Here is a 22346-nt window from a genome sequence, read left to right on the forward strand (position 1 = left end):
ATCCTCAAAATTTGGTCAGTGCGGATCCGGATCCTTGACAATAAAAATAAAATCACAAAATCTTATTCTTTAATTCGAAGTCAAAAATACTTTTAATTTTTAAGTCTGAACCTAAACCTTAAAGATTGGCTTTCATCAAGAGAATGTCTGAGATTTTATATAAATTTAGGTAGATTTTTCCATTTTCCCCGCATATTTTTGAGGTCAAGGATCCGGATCCGCATACAATCAATGCGCATCCGAAACTCTGGTCCTCTCTCTCTACTTGAATTTTACTTGGACTCAAAAATATGCGGATCCTTGCGAATCCGGATCCGAAACTCTTGAGAGGACAATGGACCGTTTATTACACAAGTCCCAAAAGTTTTATAATAACGTTTTCTTATTCGTTGGCTTGACAACTATCATAATTGGGAATGTACATCAATTTATCGGTCATTGCCTTATCCAGTTAGATCTCTGACTTTGTCAAAAGCGTGATCATAAGTCAAAGTTAAAAGTAAATGAAACAAACAAAAAACAAAAATCATTGTTCTAAACAGTCAGGACTTTAAAGAAAGGTTTTGTAATCAAAGTGTGGACTGCGAGTAATTTTATGTAAATTAAACACTAGATTAAACAAAAGTGAAAAATGTCAGAGTTTCTAGAAAACCCACTGGTGTCAAATAATTTAGGGAGGGAAGGGACATTGCGCTGTTTATTTCACCAGTTCCCAAAGTTTATAATAACGTTTTATTATTCGTTGCCTAACAACTTTGGGGACTTCATTAAATTCTGATTAGTTGTTTCATTAAGTTGAGCGTCTTAACGTTTCAACCACTGTGGATAATCTACAGAAGGGGTAATTTTGTGTGTTATCATTGGATATATACATCCAATTTAAAAAATAATAATAAAAATTGTTTCACTATTCCTGCGAAGTTATCAGGGAAGACACTGGCCAAAGGTGTGTAGATGTATGCATGCATAAACTTGTACAAACCAACATCAAAATGGCGCCACATATCAGAATATAGATGGATTCTAAATAGAGTTATATTATATTAATAGCTGATATTTTTTGTGTGTTTTTATACAGGCTAGGGATGAGATATAATCATATAGAATTTAAAATAAGATATTAAACCTAAAGCTTACTCTTAACCTTACAAATGTTTGACAGGTGTATGTATGTATGTATGTAGCCTTGATTCTCTGAAGTTAGGATTCAGATGCACGAGGAGATTGGAGGTGAGAATCCTTTGACCAATCCTAGATTTGTAAGCTTCGCGCACAGCTGAGTGTATTCTATGTTACATTACAATTCTCGCAGTTCTCGTGGAAGCTACTCAATTATTACATCACCCTGGCCTAGAGTTTTGGCAGGTGTTCCATATTAAGCCACCCTAATTAATGGCACTCTCATATGAATGATGAGCATGGACGAGGGAAAGCACAATTACAGTTGCTTGATAGGTAGGATCCTAACTTCCTACAAATCTCACTCCTTACAACCTAAGGGCATCATAGGGAAGGTTGCGTGATTATATACTGACAAATTGCAACAGCATTTGTCATTCAAGTACAATATCTATGAGGGGACTTGAACTCGGATTTTCCCAACCACAGCGTAGTGCGCTAACCACTACTCTATGGGACAGGTGCATGGTATCACAGTACACTAAAAACATCAGCTGATACTATTATCTAGAAAAAATCGGATCAAAGATATGGGGAAATACTGGTACATAAGTTTTTTTTATAAAACGTTATCTTCTTTGATGCCTAAAGACTTTGGCTACTTTTATTGAATTTTGATTGGTTGGTTCCAAACTGGTAGTAACCAATCTTTTCGACCAATAGTTTAAATTTACAGAAGGGGTAAAATTTTAGATCATAAACAAAGTATCAACTCTTAGATGGAAACACTGCCTTTCTATACGCTTAGCTACATAGTATATTAGATACATACCTTCCAATCCATTTAGGGTGGGGTGGGGCATCTATATTATCCAACTTGGCCAAGTAACTGCTACAGCCATACATCATGACATACCTTGATAGATAGATATTTATAAAGATTGATAGGTAGATAGTTATAAAGCTTGATGGGTAGATAGAAAGAAAGTAAGGTAGGGTATATATTTTATCTTTATTCTGATAAAATGATGCTCGCAGCTGGTTAAAACAACGATATCCCCCAATTTAAATTGACGAAAAATTTGGCCCTGTCAACAATCAACATATCCACATATATTATTTATCCATTTATCCTTGTTACTTACTTTCAACTTGTTTCGGATGTTTTCATCCTAGTTACTCACTTGAAATTAAAGAATTGTCCCAATAGAAAACACATTCCACATAATTCCCACATGTTCATGGACTCAACAAAAAATGGCTGAAACAAAAACAAATTGAGATTTAATATTACCAGCTTATAATAATAATAATAATGTTTATTTTGGTGCTGCCAGGTACCCCCTAGCTTAGGAGATAGCACATAAAATACTCTAAATTGCTGCTATCTATTGACAATTTAGAGTTTACATTATGATGTTTAGTCTCATACAAAAATATTATAATATATACTAAGTTTAATTATTAACTAAATATAAATTGGTGGAATAAAAGGAAAAATTTTTTAGGATATGCACCAGGAGCTACAGGAGTACTATCTTGACCAAAATGGGGATAGTGTATTTGATTCCTGGAGCCCCTTTTTAAGGAGGACGAAAAGAAAAAAAAAGAATATAAAACAAATTAATTGTAAAAAGGGAAAATTGAAACTTTAATTTAGTTAAATTGAGTTGTGAGGATGGTAAAAAAAAGAAAAAAACACAAATAAACATTCATATTATGTAAGAGAAATCAGTAAAAAATAAGAAAGATGGAGAAAAAAAAATAGATGAAGGAATTTAGAAAAAAGTAAAACAAAATAAATCAAATATAAAAAATAATAAGATGGATCATTGTTGTATATAAGTTTAATACCATATTTTAAGTTTTAAAATATCATTGAAGATTAATAAGTAGAGATTTAATTTAAAAAGAAAGGAGGAAGAAAAAAATTCATAAAAAGGAAAAAAAGCAATACTTCAAGCCTATGTCATTGTATTATTTTTCAAAAAAACAGAAAATTTCTCAATTCAAAATAATATCTTTTTATAGAATGCCACTTTGACTTTTGCCCTATATTCAACCCTCCCCTCCCCGCCAAAAAAAGACAACCCCCCCCCCTCCTTAAAAAAATCACCAGGTTTTTTTATGAAATCAATTTTTAAGATCTATTTATGCACTCAGAACAGTTTTCTCTATTACAAATAAAATTAAGTTTTTCAAATAAAAAATCTTTAAGTTTCATACAAAATTGTTTTCTTGACATAACTGTGCTAAAAGTATACATAACCTCGTCATTATTATTATCATTTTCAGGATTAGGATTAGTATTAGGAATAATGATTTCATTCCATAACTTTGGTAGATCAGAGTAAGGGAATTTTTTAAAAGATTCAAGTCTAACAAATGGAACATTGTACTGTTGATTATTTCTAAGAACTCTTGTTGTTCTTGTGCTATTTCTAATCCATAAGTTATCAAAAGAACATGGAAGCCTATGATTAACGTAATCAAACATAAATTGTAATTTAGAATAGACAATTTGTTGAGTTACAGGAAGAATTTCTAAATTTTTAAATAAGATTGTAGTATGTGCATTATATTTTGAGTTGGTAATTATTCTCAGTGCTTTTTTTTTGCTGTTTTACAATTTTATCAAGAGTTGATGCTGCTGCACTTCCCCAAATTGGGGCACAATATGTAAGATGACTATGGACAAGTGAGTTGTATAGAGTTTGCAATGCTTTTCCGCCAATAATATGTTTTGCAGCATTTATAGCAAATAATGAGCGTGAAATCTTTTTATTTATCATATCAATATGATATTTAAAGTTTAATTTAGGATCTAGATAAACACCTAGAAATTTAATTGCAGGAGTTTCACTCCTTGAGTTGACATATGAAAGTTTGTGTACCAAATTTGGATCATTTTGGTTATCATTATTGTGATCAAGATTAATACTAATGCTATCAAAGTCAATTGTTGATTCATCTTTTGTAAATATCATAAATTTAGTTTTTGATGGATGTAGGCTTAACTCATTAGTTCTAAACCAATAAGTTATTTTTCTTAATTCAATATTAAGAATACTAATAATATCATGAAGGTTTTTACCCGAAATTAAAAAACTGGTATCATCAGCAAAAAGTAATGTAAATAGAGTAGTACATTTAGCTAAGTCATTGATATAAATTAAAAATAGTAAGGGTCCTAAAATAGATCCTTGAGGTACACCTTTGTTAATATATTTCATATCAGACTTTTCATTGTTAATGTAAACAAATTGTTGTCTATTTGCTAAGTAATTTTTAAACCAAGTCAATTCTGTACCATTGATTCCAATCTTAGAAAGTTTGTCCAGCAAGATCCTATGAGAACAGCAATCAAAAGCCTTTTGTAAATCACAAAAGACTCCAACTGTATACTTTTTATCATTACTATTCTTTACAATTTCATTTATTAGATGAAAAATGGGCTGTATGGTTGACTTTTTTTTCTGAAAGCCATATTGATGTTTGTAAATAAGGTTATTTTCATCAAGATATGCAGTAAGTTTATTTGCAACTATTTTTTCAAGGATTTTTGAGAAGATTGGCAGAAGACTTATTGGTCTATAATTAGACATGTTACTTAATAGATCAGATTCTTTTGTTTTAAGTTTGAAAATTGGCAAAACTTTGGCTATTTTGAGCTCATTTGGAATGTTGCCTGACTGTAAGGATAAATTTATAATGTGAGTGAGAGGAATAGCAATATCTTCAATGATTTTTTTCATAAGTTTATTAGAAACACCTAGCATGTCTTGGCTTGATTTAGACTCTAGGCCATTTACAATTGTTACTATATCTTTAGGCTGAATATGAGTAAATGAAAATATGGAGTCAGATGCAGTGGTATAATAAGTGCAGTCTCTATCAGATGGATTTATTTTAGATGTAATATCATCTGCAATGGTTGTAAAAAATTCATTAAATTTGTTAGAAATATCTTTCCCCTCCTTATAGTAAACCCCATCACTAAAAATTTCAGTTATGACTGAACTTTTGTCATTGTGCTTCCTTATTGCTTCCCTTAATATTGACCATGTTTTTCTCAAATCATTCCTATTTTCTTCAAAAGATTTTTGAAAATACAATTTTTTCCCTGTTTTAATTGCTTTGTTATAGCATTTTCTATATTCATTGTATTTAGAAATGTTTTCTTGAGTTGGTTCTCTAAGTTTAATGTCATATAACTCAAATTTTGTCTTTCTAGATTTAAGTAAAGCATTTGTCATAAAAGGTTCAACTTTATGAATATTTTTATTTAGTTTAACTTTTTTAAATGGGAAATGTCTTGAGTATGACTCATTAAAAATACTATAGAATTTATTATATGCATCTTGAGTACTGTAATTATTAGACACTGAACTCCAATCAGCATTTAACATATCTTGTTTAAAAGAGGAAATATTTTCCTCACTAAAATTTTGAGTTTGAATAAAAACAGGACCAGACTCTTTAACTTTGTCAAGAATAATAGTGCAAGTAGGGAAATGATCAGAAATATCTGCTGTAATAATAAATGACTCAAACTTATTTTTATTATCATTGGTATAAATATGATCTATGAGAGTAGCACTTGTATGAGTGATCCTAGTTGGCAATGAGATTAATTCTAAGAAACCATTTGCAAAGCTATTTTCAAGCAGTGATCTAGTTTTATCATGTTGATCAAATTTTAATAGATCAAAATTTAAATCCCCAATAATATAGGAAGGGTATCTGCGGCTATTTAGATCTGCTTGTAAGTCAGAGAACAAGTTGATAAACCTGTCTAACTGCTCACTTTCAGTTAGATTAGGATGTTTACAATTTGATCTATAGACGTTTGTTAGAAATATTTTATCATTTTTCCCAATACTAATCTCTAAAGTTAAACTTTCAATTATTTTTTCCTCAAATCTAGATAAAGCTTTTATTTCCTTGAATGCAATACCTTTTTTTAAATATATACCAACCCCACCTCCATTAGATTGAGATCGACATTTGTATATAAAATCATACCCCTTAACATAATCATCATTTTTTATATTCCAGATTTCCCCTAAGCATATAATGTCAAGATAACAACCTTGCCTCAAGAATTCATCAACAAATTCTTGAAAATCAATAGATTTTGATTGAAGGCTTTGAATATTTAAACCAATAATTTTGAGACCTTTCTTTGATTTTAAGTGGTTTATAACTTTACAAATATCAAAGTATTGGCATTTTATATCAATATTTTCATATGGATTAAATAATAAATCTTCATTTATCGTTTCATTATTTAAAATTGAGAAAAAGTTACTGTTTAATTCAAAATTCAGAATCCTATTTTGCTCCATTTATAAAACATTTTAAGCAAAAGATATCCAAAAAAAATGTATTTTAAAGTAAGGGTTAAGAAAAAGAAAATTATACTTATGGAAATGAATAAAAGCAGTAAGTAGATAATATGTTTGAAAAAAAACATTAAGGATTGACAAAACGAAAAGTAGAATATAAGCCATTTGACAAAAAAAATGATTAAAAAAATGTGAAAAAAAAATATTTGTAGGTGTTTGCATATATGTATAAATGTATGTGTGTGTGCATGTGAGTAAAAAAGAAAAGAGGAAGTGTGTGTGTGTGTGCGTGCGTGCGCGTGTGAGTAGAGAAATATAATTGTAATGTAAAGAAGGCTCTCGTGTGAGTGTGTGTGTGTGAGTGTATTATTGCAGAACAAATAATAGAGCAAATAATTTAGAGTATCAGCAGTATCTACATAACTTTATAACTATATACCAAATTACGAGCGAGAATACAAATCCTCTACAGTTGTTTGAAGTTTATAATTAGAGTATGTGTAAATCAGCTCACTTGGTTGAATGTCAGTCTTTTTAGAATAATGGTGTGTTATTTTCATCCATTTACTTTTAATTCTGATGGAAATTTGTCCGTTCTCATTAACTTCATACTTTTCAATTTTCTTCTCTTGTTTAAGCCTGCGTACCTCTGTCAGAAGAGACAATCTTTTCCTTGTTAGGTTAAAGTTTAGGAAAACATTTACATTTCTGTCCCCTCCTTCAGCCATGGCTTCGACCAGCTGTTGCCATGGAGAATTAAATCCTCTATCTGTGAACCTTATGATGAAGGATCCATTAGGCAGCCAATGAGAGGCTGATACACTGGAAGGTTTTACTTTAACCTTATACTTCTTGTCAATAAGCTCCAAGACTTGTTTAAGATCTTCCTCTGTGCATTTGTTATTAGCACCAGTATTTGTGGCATTAGACATAGCCATGGTGGGTTTTAAGAGGCTTTGACCTTCTTTGTTAGAGGAGGAGCAAATCAGGGTGCCTTTCCTAAGACGTGTAGAATTTTCGTCCACCTGGCTTTCCAGATAGTCTAGTCTATTATTTATTCTGTTAAATTTTTGTCTGAAACTATTAGAAGCCTCCCATTGTTCATCCTTCCTCTCCTCTCTTTCTCTTGCCCTACCTCTCTCTTGACGAGAATTAGGGCTCCCCTCTCCCCCTCCGATAACAGAGGCGCTCACACCTCTTCCCACGCCCTCCTCCCTTTCCCCCAAGTTTCCGTTGCTTTTTTTGAAGCTTTCAAGCATCTCGCTTAATACTTGAATTTTTTTGTTTGCTTTCAAGCAAAAACTGAATAATGCTTCTTCAAAGTTATTAAGCTTTAACTGCTTAATATTGGTTACGTCACCATCACTTATTTCGTTTAGTTGGTTAGCTTGACTATTGAAGAAATTGGTAATATCGGATTTTGATTTAAACACTTTTTCAGACATTTCTCACTTAAGGTTGTAAGATATTGAGGAGTTAAAAAAAAGTGGTGTGTCCTTGGTGACAAACTCAAGCTTATCATGTTATCTAAAAAAGTGAAGCTTGTAGCTGGCTAAAATAACGATACTCCTCATCAACCCCTTATACCACATCCCCTTCCCTCCTACTGGATGAACGAACTGACTAATAAATGATGTCCATGTTTGCAAATTAAAATTTTAACCATCTGATAATATCAATTTTCTCAAGTCTGAGATGAAAAAAATAATGCGTCTTTTGCATTACAAAGTTCTATAAGTTGTAAGTTTGTTACACAAACAAATTTTTTACCTTAGCAGTAAAAGACTGGTTATAAACATAACAAATTTGGAGTTCTAGCACCACAAACCATATCAAATATCGTAGTGCCTAAATAAAACATGGAATATTATTCGAATCTTTAATTTTGGAAAGGCTCAGGATGTGCCCCTAGAGAGCCTCTAGGGGCGATTCTAAATTTTTTACGAAGTGAATCAACTTAATTAACCTATTATTTTAGACACTCCAACGTTTGTCACTCCTGGAACCATTTATCATGTTATATGCTGATGTTTTAAAATCACGTCTTCTCTTTTCATATCCTCTTTTTTTCTTTTTCTTTCATTTCATTCCCATAACTGTCTTCCCATAAAAATTTAAATAACAAATTTTCAAAAATAATAAAAAATGGTAACCTCAACAATTGTGAATTTCGCTAATTTTGCGTCAGGTGCATGCTTTTTCTCCATACCTTCCTGGAAAGTACATAAAAAAATGTTTTAATCTATTTGATGAAGCATATGTTTTTACGAATAAGAACTCGTAAAAGGCTGCTAAATAAATTTCAAAATAGATTGACATTTTTAATGTTCAACTTATAGGACAATTTCTTTTTTTGGTCCGAAGCTTAAAATCTCAATAACTACTGAACTGATCAAATTCTCCTTTTAGGGAGTCTTCACTTAGGTCCTAGGGTAGATTTAGTCTGTTTTATTTTTAGATTTTATTCTTTTTTTCTGCCTATTCTATACTTCAGCTTCAGGACATTTACTTAAGAAAAGTAGCTTCCTAAGAAAAATAGTCTCCAATAGTAATAAAGGTCATGGCCGCAGCACTCGGCCCCCTGGCCTGCCTAGACGCGGGCGCTTTCCCCTAGCCTATAACCTAACCTAACCTAACCTATGTTAGTCTCAGGACATTTATTTAAGTAAAATATCTTCAACTGTTAATACATAGGTGGTTTGGAATTTCATGGATTTTACAAAAAGTGGTTGGTAGATTTTTTACAATTTTTAATATTGTTTTTACAATTTTTAAAATGATGTTTTTAAAATTTTTAATTTAGGTTAGGTTAGGTTATAGGCTAGGGGGAACGCTGCGGCCATGACCTTTATGAGCAGTAGAGGCTATTTTGCCCTAAGCTACTTTGTCCGAAGCTACTTTGTCCTGAAGCTACTTTGTCCTGAAGCTACTTTGTCCGAAGTTACTTTGTCCAAGATCCGTCCTGCTTGCACGAGATGTAACCAGGTAACGATTTATTACATGCGTGTTGAATATAAGGCCAAATTCTAAAAGTAATTTCTTTCGGTAAATGAAGAGCAAATTATTTTCTATGTTTTGTTTGATAAAAAGACCAATCGTACCTATGTAACATGTTAATTATGATGTATAACGCTTAAAATAATATTTTTTATTCGTTTGAAACAATCTATGACCCTATTACGCTTAATTGATCTGACTTGCACTTGTATGTATTATTTTTCTAATGTATTTTATATATTTTTTAGATGTACAGTTTTCATCTTCAAATAAAGATTTGTAAACTATCTGCTTTTAAATCCTCGTCGGACAGCAAGTATTGGGTTGATTGTCTATCAGCAATTTGACTGAGAGAAAAAGATCTCGAGTCCAGTCACGCCGAAACACTTACCTTGAATTCTTTACTGGTAATAAGAGGGCCCATAACACCCAAGGGAAGGTAGAAACAGTAAGCTGTTAAATTCATAAATGATTCTATTATTGACGTCTCTTTGGGCACTTTGCCCCATATTCTATCAAGACAGAAACTCACACATCTAAAATAATGGATTTATTGATAGGCAGGTAGATAAGACAGACATATGTAGAACATTATCATTAAATAAAAGTAACAGGATGTCTATCTGTCTATCTGTTTGTAACGAATAAACTTGCTAACCGCTAAACTGGTATATCCTCTTTACAGTGAAGCTTCTTGTAAGTCAAGGGAAGGTATATATTAGTGATGTCAATCCATCGAATTTTTGGGCCGGATTCGGAGTCCGGATTCTTAAAAAATCCGTCAAAAAAAGTGGCGGATTCCTTGCGGATTCCGGATTCTTATTATTGGCGGATTCCGGATTCGGATTCCGGATTCTAGCAATATTTTAAAAGGATTTTTAATTTTTTTTTTAAAATTAAGTGCTACATATGTCCTAAAAATCAATGTGTTCTCTATAATTCACTTCCGAGAAATAAACCAGATTTTAAAACATTTTATATATAATGATGAAAATCTGATCCGGATTGCCAACCCTAGTATTTATACTATAATAATATAACTATCAAGGGGGGAGGATATCTTCACCCTCCCAAGAAATATCACCTCTATAAATAACAAAAAAAATTGAAAGTTCCTCTAAGGGTGAAGCTGCAGATAAGAAAATATTTCATGTCATTTCATAAATAAAGGGGGTTTTTTTTAATGCAACCATCTCGTAATCAGTGAGCAAATGGCACTTAGAATTCGAATTTTGATCTGGAATTTTGTTTGAGTAATCCTTAGTAGGTCTATTTTCCCTAAATTGAACAAAAAGTTGGAAAAGTAAAAGCTAACGGCTGGCGGCTCAGCAGTTTAGCCATTTTTAAAACTATTTTCAAGGGAAATCATTACAAAACCTATCCCTACATAATACTCTATGCTGCTCCAAAACGTTTTCAAACGGTTCTAGCCGCTAGTTGCTGGTACTAGAAATCTAAAAAGTTTTTTTTTGTATCATTTCACATGATTTAAAGCAAAAATATGTTTCAAAAAATTGATTCCTACATAATTTATGGCAGATTTGCCCTAAAAATAACCGAAAAACGGCTAAACGGTTGAGCCGTTAGCCGTTACTTTTTCAACTTTTTGTTCGATTTAGGGAAAATAGACCTACCAAGGATTACTCATGCAAAATTTCAGATCGAAATTCGAATTGTAAGTGTCATTTGCTCACTGATTACGAGATGGTTGCATTACCCCCCCCCCCTTAATACCGATAAAAGACAAAATACTAAAGATGGAGATTCGAGAATCATTAAAAAACTGATAATAACAAGATAGTAAAGATTTTAAATTTTGTTTACCTGGAATTCATCCAAGCAGTTGAAACCATTGTCAAATAACCTTAAAATTATTTCGTATTATTTACAGCTTTCCGCGGATATTAAAATTAAAACCAGTTTTGTTAACCCCGAGGGACTAAAGGCAATGAAAAATTATCGGTAATACGATGCTATACAGGATTTTCAGTATGGCTGAGAACCGACCGGTTCTAATCCAGCGGATATTAATCAGTTTCGAAGCCATACTGGAAAAGTTTTAAAAAGTATCCCTTTTAAATCAAAATACAATAACATTTTTGACAGTGGATTTGTATTTAACCATTATGCCAATTACAAAGATTAAAATGCAATAAAAGTTGAAAACAATAATACAATAATGAACAAAAAATAGTTTGAAACTTTTTCTTATAACAAATAAATATTCATTGACTCTACCTGCAAAAACCCAGTCCTCGTACGTTTGGAAGACATAGTCATCAAATTTGATTTTTAATTGGGTATATCCCAAAGCCACTATCCAGACAAATCTAAATAAGAGGGTCATTTTTTTCGCGTATTTTCCGTAAATTTGGGTGTAACCTTTTAATCAAATCCTCTTGTTAAGAACAGTTTGACCAAATAAGCGCATTTGTTTAAATGTTAGAATTAATTAGAAATGAAAGATAACAAGGATGACAACATCCATAAGTAGCGAAGCCCAAAAATTCATGGATGGGAATACGGTTGTTTTCTTAAAACGACAGGAAACTCAATTTTTATATCCTTAACTTAAAAAAATTGTAAAATCGGACTATATACTTAAGAGAAATGGAAAAATAAGGAAAAAATTCAAAATAGCCAAAAACCTGCAAAGACAGTTTGACTGTCATGGTTGTTTTGACAGGAAATTTAATTTTGATATCTATAACTAAAAAAAAAATTTTGGAAATCGGACCATAAACACCAAAGATATAGAGAAAAATGTGAAAAATACAAAAATAGCGTAAAAACTGTTTAAAGGTAGTCTGACCGTCATAATTGTTTTCTCTAAACGACAGGAAACTTAATTTTGATTTCAATAACTGAAAAAATTTTAGAAATCGGACCATAAACACCAAAGATATGCAGAAAAATGTGAAAAATACAAAATACCGCCATTGATGTTTTATAGTTAATTGTGCTCCTTATTTATAGGAATGTTGTCAATAAATTTCAGCATTCTATCTTTTATAAGAGCTGAGTAAATCCCATTTCCCCCATAGCGTTACGGACTTATTGACTGACGGACTGACTGACGGACAGACAAAGTGAATTATAGAGTAGCTTCGCTACTAAAAAGAACAGTCAACTGTAATATAGCAAAATCTGTAGAAACTGCAAGGCTAAAGATCAGATGTTTGTTGTTGTTGTTAATGAACTACTTAATGTAAAATACCTTTCTTAAATCTTAAACAAGGGTTACAACATCCATAGGTAACTAACAAAGCAAAAAAAAATCATGGAATTGAATGGACAACAGACAATGTAAGTTTTAGAGCAGATTATCAGTTCTAAGCTTAAATCACATTTCCCCCACAGCATTACGGACAGACAAAGGGAATTATAGTATAGCTTGGCTACTAAAAATAAGTATACTTACATTGCTCTATTAGTAAGGAGGTACACCAGAAAGATCAGGATAATTTGAACCATCATATATAGAACTGGATTCAACCCAACAAGAGATATTGTAAATATCACAGAATAGATACACTAAATAATAATAATAATTTGAACCATCATATATAGAACTGGATTCAATCCAACAAGAGATATTGTAAATATCACAGAATAGATACACTAAATACTAATAATAATAATATGAACCATCATATATAGAACAGGATTCAACCCAACAAGAGATATTGTAAATATCACAGAATAGATACACTAAATACTAATAATAATAATATGAACCATCATATATAGAACTGGACTGAACCCAACAAGAGATATTGTAATTGTAAATATCACAGAAAAATACACTAAAAAAACAATTAACTTCCTTCCTTATTTATATAGAAATAAATAAAAAAAATTTATACAATAGGTAATATTATGCTATTACTAAGTTTACCTTCTGATATATAAAGTTAGTTGATGAAGAAATAAATAAATATTATGTATCTTCAAGAATTTTTATTGACAGTCTCCTAACAGACGCCCGTATTGATGGACACATTGTTAATATAGTAGCTGCTTTTTTTCGAAACTAGCGGCTACGCCCCTTGGGGCCTCTAGCGGTACTTTAAACTGTTTTCTTTTTAAATATCTTCGATAAAAATACTTTGTCTATGTTAAGATCAGCTAGTTTTTTTCAAGTTTATTACGCCAATGGCGCCTCCTAGTAGGATTTTTTTTTTGGAGGGGGGGGGGGGGTAAGGGTGGTGTGGGAGTACCCTTCCCCAATATAGTTGTAGACCTTCACAGGAGAAACATTTCGGTTCAGCGAGATACTTTGTTACAGACAGACATCCTAATATTTTCATATATGGATTTGGATTAAAATATTGAAATGTAACTTACTGTAAATAAAGTGTTCCATCTTAAAGTTACATGTTTTACAACTTGTGATAGCACAGGATACAGAAGAGCTATAATTGGAGAAGATTATAGAGTTGTTGTGATAATAAATTAGAGCCAAAACTTAAAATTAAGACAGTTGATTTAATAACGCGATTTTTAACATTTAGCGGGAATGCCTTGGCCCATAAAAAGATGCAACTAAAGAAGATGACTTCCAGACGAGACAAGGGTCGTGTAATCAAAGGTTTGGTTGTATTCAAAATACAAAAATGAAATTATACCTAAACGCCATTAGAAAATATATTATATGTCTTAAATTCATATTCACTTTGCTATCAAAATAAAAAAAAATCTGTCAGTTAAAATCTCAGAAATATACCTGCCAGCAACCAGGTGGAATTTGAGGATATAACTTTCCAAGTTTCCCATTCATGATCATACTGATCCTGGTACAGATACCCATCCAGTGGATACCTAGATAGATAATATCATACTGATCCTGGTACAGATATCCATCCAGTGGATACCTAGATAGATAATATCATACTGATCCTGGTACAGATATCCATCCAGTGGATACCTAGATAGATAATATCATACTGATCCTGGTACAGATACCCATCCAGTGGATACCTAGATAGATAATATCATACTAATCCTGGTACAGATATCCATCCAGTGGATACCTAGATAGATAATATCATACTGATCCAGGTACAGATACCCATCCAGAGGATACCTAGATAGATAATATCATAATGATCCTGGTACAGATACCCATCCAGTGGATACCTAGATAGATAATATCATACTAATCCTGGTACAGATACCCATCCAGAGGATACCTAGATAGATAATATCATAATGATCCTGGTACAGATACCCATCCAGTGGATACCTAGATAGATAATAATATCAGAATATGATATCTAACAGAAAGGGGTAGTTCCACAAAATGCATTTAAACTTGAATTTAGTAAACTCAATATTTTTTTTTCTGTTCAAAAGTTTAAACTATAATATTTATAGGGCATATATTATTTTCAATATTGTTTGATATTTATTGTAATACAAATTATTTATGTTTGTAACTTCTGCTTTAAATCAATTTACTGAAATGCACTTCATGCAACTATTTAATATAGAAAATATAGATGAACAATCTCTTATTTAAACCAACAGTAATAGTGGAGAAACAATCCAACTGCCTTATTGATAAGAAAGTAAATTGATTTTAGTACAAAATGCAATTTTTAATAATTCTCTACAAAAGTTGAATTTCTAAGGAAAATGCCTTGTAGAAAATTGTATGCCAGTACATGCAATGGGAATAAGTCTCTGCCTACCCTTTTAATTTGGAAAGAAAATTGTGTTTGATTGACCATCTAGAGAATTAAATGTATAAATATTAGAGTATCTGTGCTAATAAAAATATTACATACCACCAAGGTTTATACTTCTTAACTTTAGGCAAGGCAGATCTTCTCTCTAAACAAAAGGTGAAATTATTCAGGGATCTAAAGGGATAAGACAATGGTCAATAAATTGATGTGAATAAACAATGATGATACACAAAATTAACCCTTATATATTTTCAAAACCAATCAACCATAATTGATAAAAAGTTCCGAAGGTTGTTAAGTCAACGAAGATGAAAACGTTATTATAAAACTTTGGGGACTAGTATTAAACAGCCCATTGTCCACTTAATTCCTGGAAATTATTAATGATTTGGTCAAAACAATAATAACAGAAAGGGGAAAACTATAGGGAGAGGTTAATGAAAGTAAAATAAGTTTATCCACTAGTATCTTAATCTATTCAAAACTAAAAAATATTAATGCGTTTAATCTAAATTTAATTAAAAAAACTGCTTTAACTAAAGGATTCGACACATATATTCATCTACAACCATTTATTCCGTCCTATACATTACAAACACAAAAAGAAAGGGAGAAATGAATTTTATATTCTGTTATCATATCCTTGTAAAGATCTATCAAATTGACTTACTAAAGGATTCCAGATGAAAAAGATATCCCGCGTATGAAATGCTTCCAAGCCATAGCAGGGCATACAGATAAAACTCAAGGGCAGGCAGGTCTTGGTAGATTTTTCTGGTAAAATCAATAGAAGATTAGATATTTTAAAAGTTATGTTTTTCTGCTCTTAATTTTTAGCCATTTATATGTAATAGATAAAGGTTAGTTAGAATCGCTCTACAAATAAAACCATACACGAAACCATACAAAATTCATATTAGCACAAGCAACATTGAAAAAAAATTTGGTCAAGTTAAAATAGTTGTATTTAAAGGTGATTCATCAAACAATTAGGCATACAGGGCGACCACTCCAAAACAAAAAAAATATAGTATTTTTATAGTATATTTTTTCTCTCCATATAGTATATATAGTATATTTTTTTTTACTCATATAGTATAATATAGTATCGGACTTAGAAATATTTAGCAATACAATGTATATACATCATCAGTAATAGCTCAAAAACAAGTTGTTATTAAAGCAATTTCACATATAAGGGGGGGGGGGGGGGAGTTTTGCTTACTTCGTAATTATTAGGATAATTATTAAAGTGAGACTATAGGTACCTAGGTAATTTGGGATAAAAGTTTACTTTTGAGTAGAATTTCACATATACTTTTAAAATTTTTTTTTAATAGTTAGAGATCAACTAGTTAAACAAAATATGTATCTTTTTGGATGTTATAACCAAATCTGAAGAAAAAAATAAAATAAGCCTCCAAGTTCTGGTCTTGTAGGGCTCCAGGTACATTCTGGACAAGTAAAAATTCAAATTTCTTATTTAAGGAGTTAGTGGTCAACTTATAAAACAGAATATGCATCTTTTTGGATGCTTTTATCAAATCTGAAGAAAAAATTAAAATCGACCTCCAAATTAAGGTCCATCAGGCCTCCAGGTACATTCTGGACAGGTAAAAATTCAAATTTCTTATTTAAAGAGTTAGAGGTCAATTTATAGAAAATAATCTGAATCTTTTTGGATGTTATCAACATATCTAAAAGAAAATTAAAATTGACCTCCAAGTTCTGGTCCTGCAGGCCTCCATGTCCGCTTTGGACATATCTTTAGATGCTATTTAAGTGTTTGAAGAAAAAATGACAATCCACCTCCAGGTTCAGGTGCAACAGGTCTCCAGGTGGACTCTGGACAGGTAAAATCAAAATTTCTTATTTATAGAGTTAGAGGTTAGTTTATAAAACACCATAAGCATCTTTTTAGACGTTATTTACATATCCGAAGAAAAAATTCAATTGCCCTCCAGGTTCAGGTGCAGGCTTCCATGTACTCTGTCAAGAGAAGCCCTAGAGGCCTACAGGATCTGAACTTAAAGGCTGATTTTAATTTTTACTTCAGATATGTTAATAACATTCAAATAGATGCATATTCTGTTTTATAAGTTGACCTCAACCTCATCAAATAAGAAATTTGAATTCTTGCCTGTTCAGAGTAGACCTGGAGGCCTGCTGGACCTGAACTTGGAGGTCGATTTTAATATTTTCTTCAGTAATGTTAATAACATCCAAAAAAATACATATTATGTTTTATGAGTTGACCTATAACTTTTCAAATAATAAATTTGAATTTATAACTGTCCAGAGTGGACCTGGAATCCTGAATTTATTGAATTTTTTTTCCTGTCCTGAACCTAAACTTTGAGCCCGATTTAAATTTTTTCATCAGATATGTTAATATTATTTAAATAAATGCATATTATGATATATAAATTGACCCCTAACTCTTCATATAGGTATTTGATAGTTTACCTGATCAGAGTGGACCTGGAGGCCTGCAACTTAACCCTGGAGTCCATATTATGTTTTATGAGTTGACCTCTAATCATAATTCAAATTATAAAGAGGACTATCCACGAACAAGAGCAAGTGATTCTATGCATCTTCCAGCATTGACCCATAGTATTTTTTTAGTAAATATACTAGGTTTATGTTTAATATTTGCTTTATCGACTAAAAAAGTTAGGTTTCACCATAGTTTTATATGAAAAAAACTTTGAAATGTTAAGCATTGTTTGGTGCAATATCATTGAATGAGTTCAAACTGTTGTTTAAAAGCTTTGACAAAAAATAAATTATTGTGATCAAAAATGTATATTTAGAAAAAGGGTTGGTAACTTGTAAACAGTTTAATTAATGTACTTTTGCAATTTACAACATTTGATGCTTTTCTGCAGTATTATTTTATTTTGTCCTTTGAACTCAACAAAGCATTTGATGATATTGCTTTAAAAATTGCTTTACATTTCAAAGTTTTTTTCATATAAAACCATGGTGAAACATAACTTTTTAGTCGATAAAGCAAATATTAAACATAAACCTAGTATATTCACTAAAAAAATACTATGGGTCAATGCTGGAAGATGCTTGAAGATGCTTAGAATCACTTGCTCTGGTTCGTGGATGGATAGTCCTCTTTGAATTTTTACCTGTACAGAGTGGACCTGGAGGCCTGCTGAACCTGAACTTGGAGGTCGATTTTAATATTTTCTTCAGTAATATTAATAAAATCAAAAAAAAAATACATATCCTGTTTTGTAAGTTGACCTCTAACTCCTAAAATAAGAAATTTGATTTTTTACCTGTCCAGAGTGGACCTGGAAGCCTGCAGGACCAGAACTTGGAAGCCGATTTTTTTTCAGATATGTTAATAACATCCTAAAAGATGCATATTTTGAATAATAAGTTGATCTCTAAATCTTCAAACAAAAACTCTTTCTTACTGTAGACCTTTATGCATTTTTGTCGTATCACAGTATAGGTTATTTTAGGTTAGGTTAGGTAAGATAAAGGTTAATGATTGCCTCGCAGGACTAGAGCCCACCGCAGGGGCAAGAAAAGGAGAAAACCTACTGTAAAAATGAGACAAAACCCTTCTTAAGAGGCGTTGTCACAAAACTGACAATATCATCCGTTTTTTGTTATATAAATGTAATATTATATAGTATATATAGTAAACTTTGGTCCAATAAAGGTAAAATTATATAGTATATATAGTAATTTTTGGTCATATAGTATGATATAGTATCCAAATTCATCCTATATAGTATATAGAGTATATATAGTATGCAGTGGTCGCCCTGGGCATAGTTCCTCAACAGAATTCATAAAACCGGAATTTATGATGATTAAAGGTGTTATATAGGTTGATGTTTAAAATATGCATTAATTGAGGTATGTCTTGACCCAAACAGTACAAACAGGTTGTAAAATAAAGAGCTGTCTTAAACATTGGACACTAGATATCATAGATTACTTCGAGATCTCAAATCTTGTTCCTTTCTAGTCTCGAGATTGTCTTTTTTACTATTTCATTGCTATCATCAACATTTTCCGTGGCTGCATTGACTTGGTTGTTATTCTCCTTGTTTTTACTTCGTTGTTTCAGTGATTTTTCTGCTTCTTTCGCCATTTCAGTTGTCATAAATTTCTATGAAACAAGAATAATTAATAACTATGGCAAGATGTAGCGCATCAATGATAAGATTTAGAGATTTGGAAGGAATAAGAATATTAAACTGTAGCATCTAAAAGTAGTAAAGCATAAGAAATCAAGGCTGGAAAAGCAGACAAAGTTAGTTATAGAGCAGATGTTCAGTGGTCCTGAAAAAGAAATAAAGGTGATAACGAAAATTCACAAAAACTTTAAATAAGCATATTTATGCCTTTTGAAGCCATGAGCTACAGATCAAGTAAATTACATAATGAATTCTTATTGATATAGGAATTTTGGATAAAAAATTCAACCATCTATCTTAAATAAAATAGGAGCTGAGATAATCAGGGAGTAAGGGAGGGGTCAATGGGCAATTAATTCAATATAAGAGTTTTCTCTGAAAAGCAATGAAAACCAGATTTATCCAGAAAATTGTAAAGGGATCATGGTAATTTAATTTAGAACAAAATTAGTTCTAAGAAAAAAATCATTTACTTGAAAATTAAATTAACAATACATCACAATGTAGTAATATTCTGTAATTAATCACTAGAAAAATCGTGTATAGAACTTCGTTAACCCTTCTCATATATTTTTAAATGCCACCTAAATTCAAGGGGTTCTTAGATTGTTTAATACATAAATATCACAGTAGAGTTTCTATACATGAAATTACATTTTGTTAGGAAAAATATTTATTAAAACCAGCCATCTAATAACAAATTTTTCTGTCTGCTATATTCAAAACTAAAAATCAAAAGTCTGAGACTCTTAAAAATTTAATATTCAATCCATTGTCCCCTCCCTTACTCCCTGTGAGATAATAATCACCTTACTTACTCAAAGTATTCAGACAGACGGACATTTCAATTTGAAGAGTAGCTCACTGGTTATTTTAAGAAAATCTTATATGAATATAGTTGAGTAATTGAACTCTCACTGGCCCATATTTAAAGGCAAATATATGAAATCTTGAATAGCAGCGGAGAACTTAATACGTTTTTTTCGACAGACTAGTAAAATATTTAGTGCAACTTTACTATTGAAATTCTAAGTAAAATTATCAAACCTTCTAAAAATAAACATAAAATAAATTTTTACTTTGTATGGTACATTATATCACATTTAAATCTGAAAATAGAAAAATTAAATACGAGTATTAAAATCATTTTATTAAACAATCATTTCAAATAAAAACAACTAAAAGACAAAAATATGTAAATTACAGTGAAATTAAATCAATGAAAGAGTATTAAACTATCAACAAAAACAAATACGTCCCAATAGAAAAAAAGATAAAAAAAATATTTTACATAAGTAGCGCAGTAATAACAAATTACAAAAGTTTTCCATTTTATCAGATTTTGTCGATAAATCACTGCAAATGATATTTTCTTGGATACCCTACACATTACGCAATAATTTAGCATCAGTATAAAAGAAATTAATGGCTCAAAGATAAAGTTATTTTTACAAAAAGATAAATCAATTTATGGGGAGGGGGAGGGGGTGTAGAACAAAATTAAGTAAAGCGAACGTTACCGGCATACAGACTGTCACATGATTACTTGTAAATTTGCTCCGCTATTTATTTTTTAAAAAACATACAAATTGACTTAAAAAGTTAAAATATTCACAAACACACATTGTAAAACAACTACTAGTTTTTTTTCTCGTGTATGTGTTATATTTCAATAATTCATGAAATGTGTAGAATTTCTACTATACATAGACTAAGTTAGAACACTTACGTTAGTTTAATCCTTATAATAAAGTAACAGGATGTTTGTTTGTTTGTACCGAAGGATCTCGGTAACTGATGAACCGATATGGTTCTCTTATAGGATAGTTTTTCATAGGTACTGGGAAGGTTTAATACTATTTGGGGGAGGGTAGCACCACCCTCCCAAGAGAAATCGCACCTAGAAAAAAAACCACCCCCTCAAAAAGATCTAATTAAAAAAAGATTAAAAAGAATGTGGCGGTCGACTAAACTCCCCCCCCCCAAAAAAAAAAATAAATTCTTTTTAAAAGGTCTAGAGGCTTTTAGGGGCGAAGCAGTTACTATACCAAAATAGTACAAGCAGATTCCATTCTATGTAATTTTTTTGTGTGTAAAACTTGAAAAAAAGTCCTACAATATATAAAAATGCACACTTGTTTGTCCTATACATAAAAAAAAGTTTTAAATAAAAATAACAAATATGTTCATAAAAAGCTAAATTTAAAAAAAAACAGTAAAAGGAAAAAAATTTGAATGTAATGTCTAAAAAAAATGCATTTGAATTACATACCTAGCTATTTTCAGTTTTATGTTTGGGATTTTGAAATCCGTTTATAAAGAAGGGAATTACTGTCAATAATTCAGCTTTTAACTGGCCGTCAAATGTATAGACATACGAACATATAGAGTAACTGCACTTATGAAAAACTATTTTAATAATAATCATATAAAACAATATTTTATCACAAGTGTCTAATTGTAACTGAGCCGAAATTTTAACAATAGTATGTAGAGTTTAAAATAAACAATAAAAATGAAACTTGATTTATAATATTGAAGACGATTAAAAAAACTTAAGTATCTGTATGTTTGTGTCTTTTTAGGATGTTTAAAACGTAATAGCCGCTAAATATTTCAAAGAATTCATGACTTAGGGAAGCTTTGTAATAGCAATGAAAAAATGTCAAGTTTTAGGCCATCTTGTTTATTGAGTTTGGGGGGGGGGGGGTGGAGGTCGGTGGGTTGAATACATGATATTAATTCAACAATCGTTAGCAATCTAAAGTTTGTATATTTAAAGCCAATAAAAAATAAACTGGTAACTTTATATTCAGTATAATGCACGACAAAATTAAAACCTGTTTCCATAATTGGAAATCCCCTTTTGAATCATTTTTAACTGGACTTATGAACAATATTGTTTTATAAAGTGCGAAGCTGCTCTACAAAGTTTTACTTCAGTTTGTCAGGAATGTCATAAAAGAAAGAAGTATTTTTGAAGAAGGAAAAAGAACAAGGATGACAACATCCATATGTAG

The 22346-nt window shown here is 31.1% G+C and overlaps 2 protein-coding genes across 2 annotated transcripts in view; one reads left to right on the plus strand and one right to left on the minus strand.

Moving 5' to 3' along the window:
- The window catches only part of Dus3 (Dihydrouridine synthase 3), a 118055-nt gene that overhangs the window by 4938 nt on the left and 90771 nt on the right, over positions 1–22346 (plus strand). The window lies entirely within an intron of this gene.
- Positions 570–20449, minus strand: LOC145331250 (protein-cysteine N-palmitoyltransferase HHAT-like). Its single transcript, XM_080175867.1, has 16 exons — positions 20374–20449; positions 19147–19298; positions 15825–15928; positions 15254–15299; positions 14191–14285; positions 13812–13879; positions 12886–12998; positions 11703–11794; positions 11289–11328; positions 9856–10000; positions 8621–8680; positions 8238–8315; positions 2304–2380; positions 1952–2035; positions 909–1023; positions 570–581 (listed from the first exon to the last, which is right to left on the minus strand). Exons 2-16 carry the CDS (start codon positions 19290–19292, stop codon positions 570–572), a joined length of 1275 nt encoding a protein of 424 aa, XP_080031993.1. The 5' UTR covers positions 19293–19298; positions 20374–20449.

This window comes from Acartia tonsa, chromosome 11 (genome assembly GCF_053477335.1).
Source record: "Acartia tonsa isolate MP-2025a chromosome 11, ASM5347733v1, whole genome shotgun sequence".
NCBI lineage: Eukaryota > Metazoa > Arthropoda > Copepoda > Calanoida > Acartiidae > Acartia > Acartia tonsa.

What these genes read in the sequence shown, in the direction of transcription:
- LOC145331250 (XM_080175867.1), bottom strand. Translation starts at nt 19,292, where the DNA reads ATGACAACTGAAATGGCGAAAGAAGCAGAAAAATCACTGAAACAACGA. An exon ending in TTCCACCTGGTTGCTGGCAG is followed by an intron (nt 13,880 to 14,190) that starts GTATATTTCTGA and finishes CTCCAATTATAG; the next exon opens with CTCTTCTGTATCCTGTGCTA. An exon ending in GATGGAACACTTTATTTACA is followed by an intron (nt 12,999 to 13,811) that starts GTAAGTTACATT and finishes ATTATTATTTAG; the next exon opens with TGTATCTATTCTGTGATATT.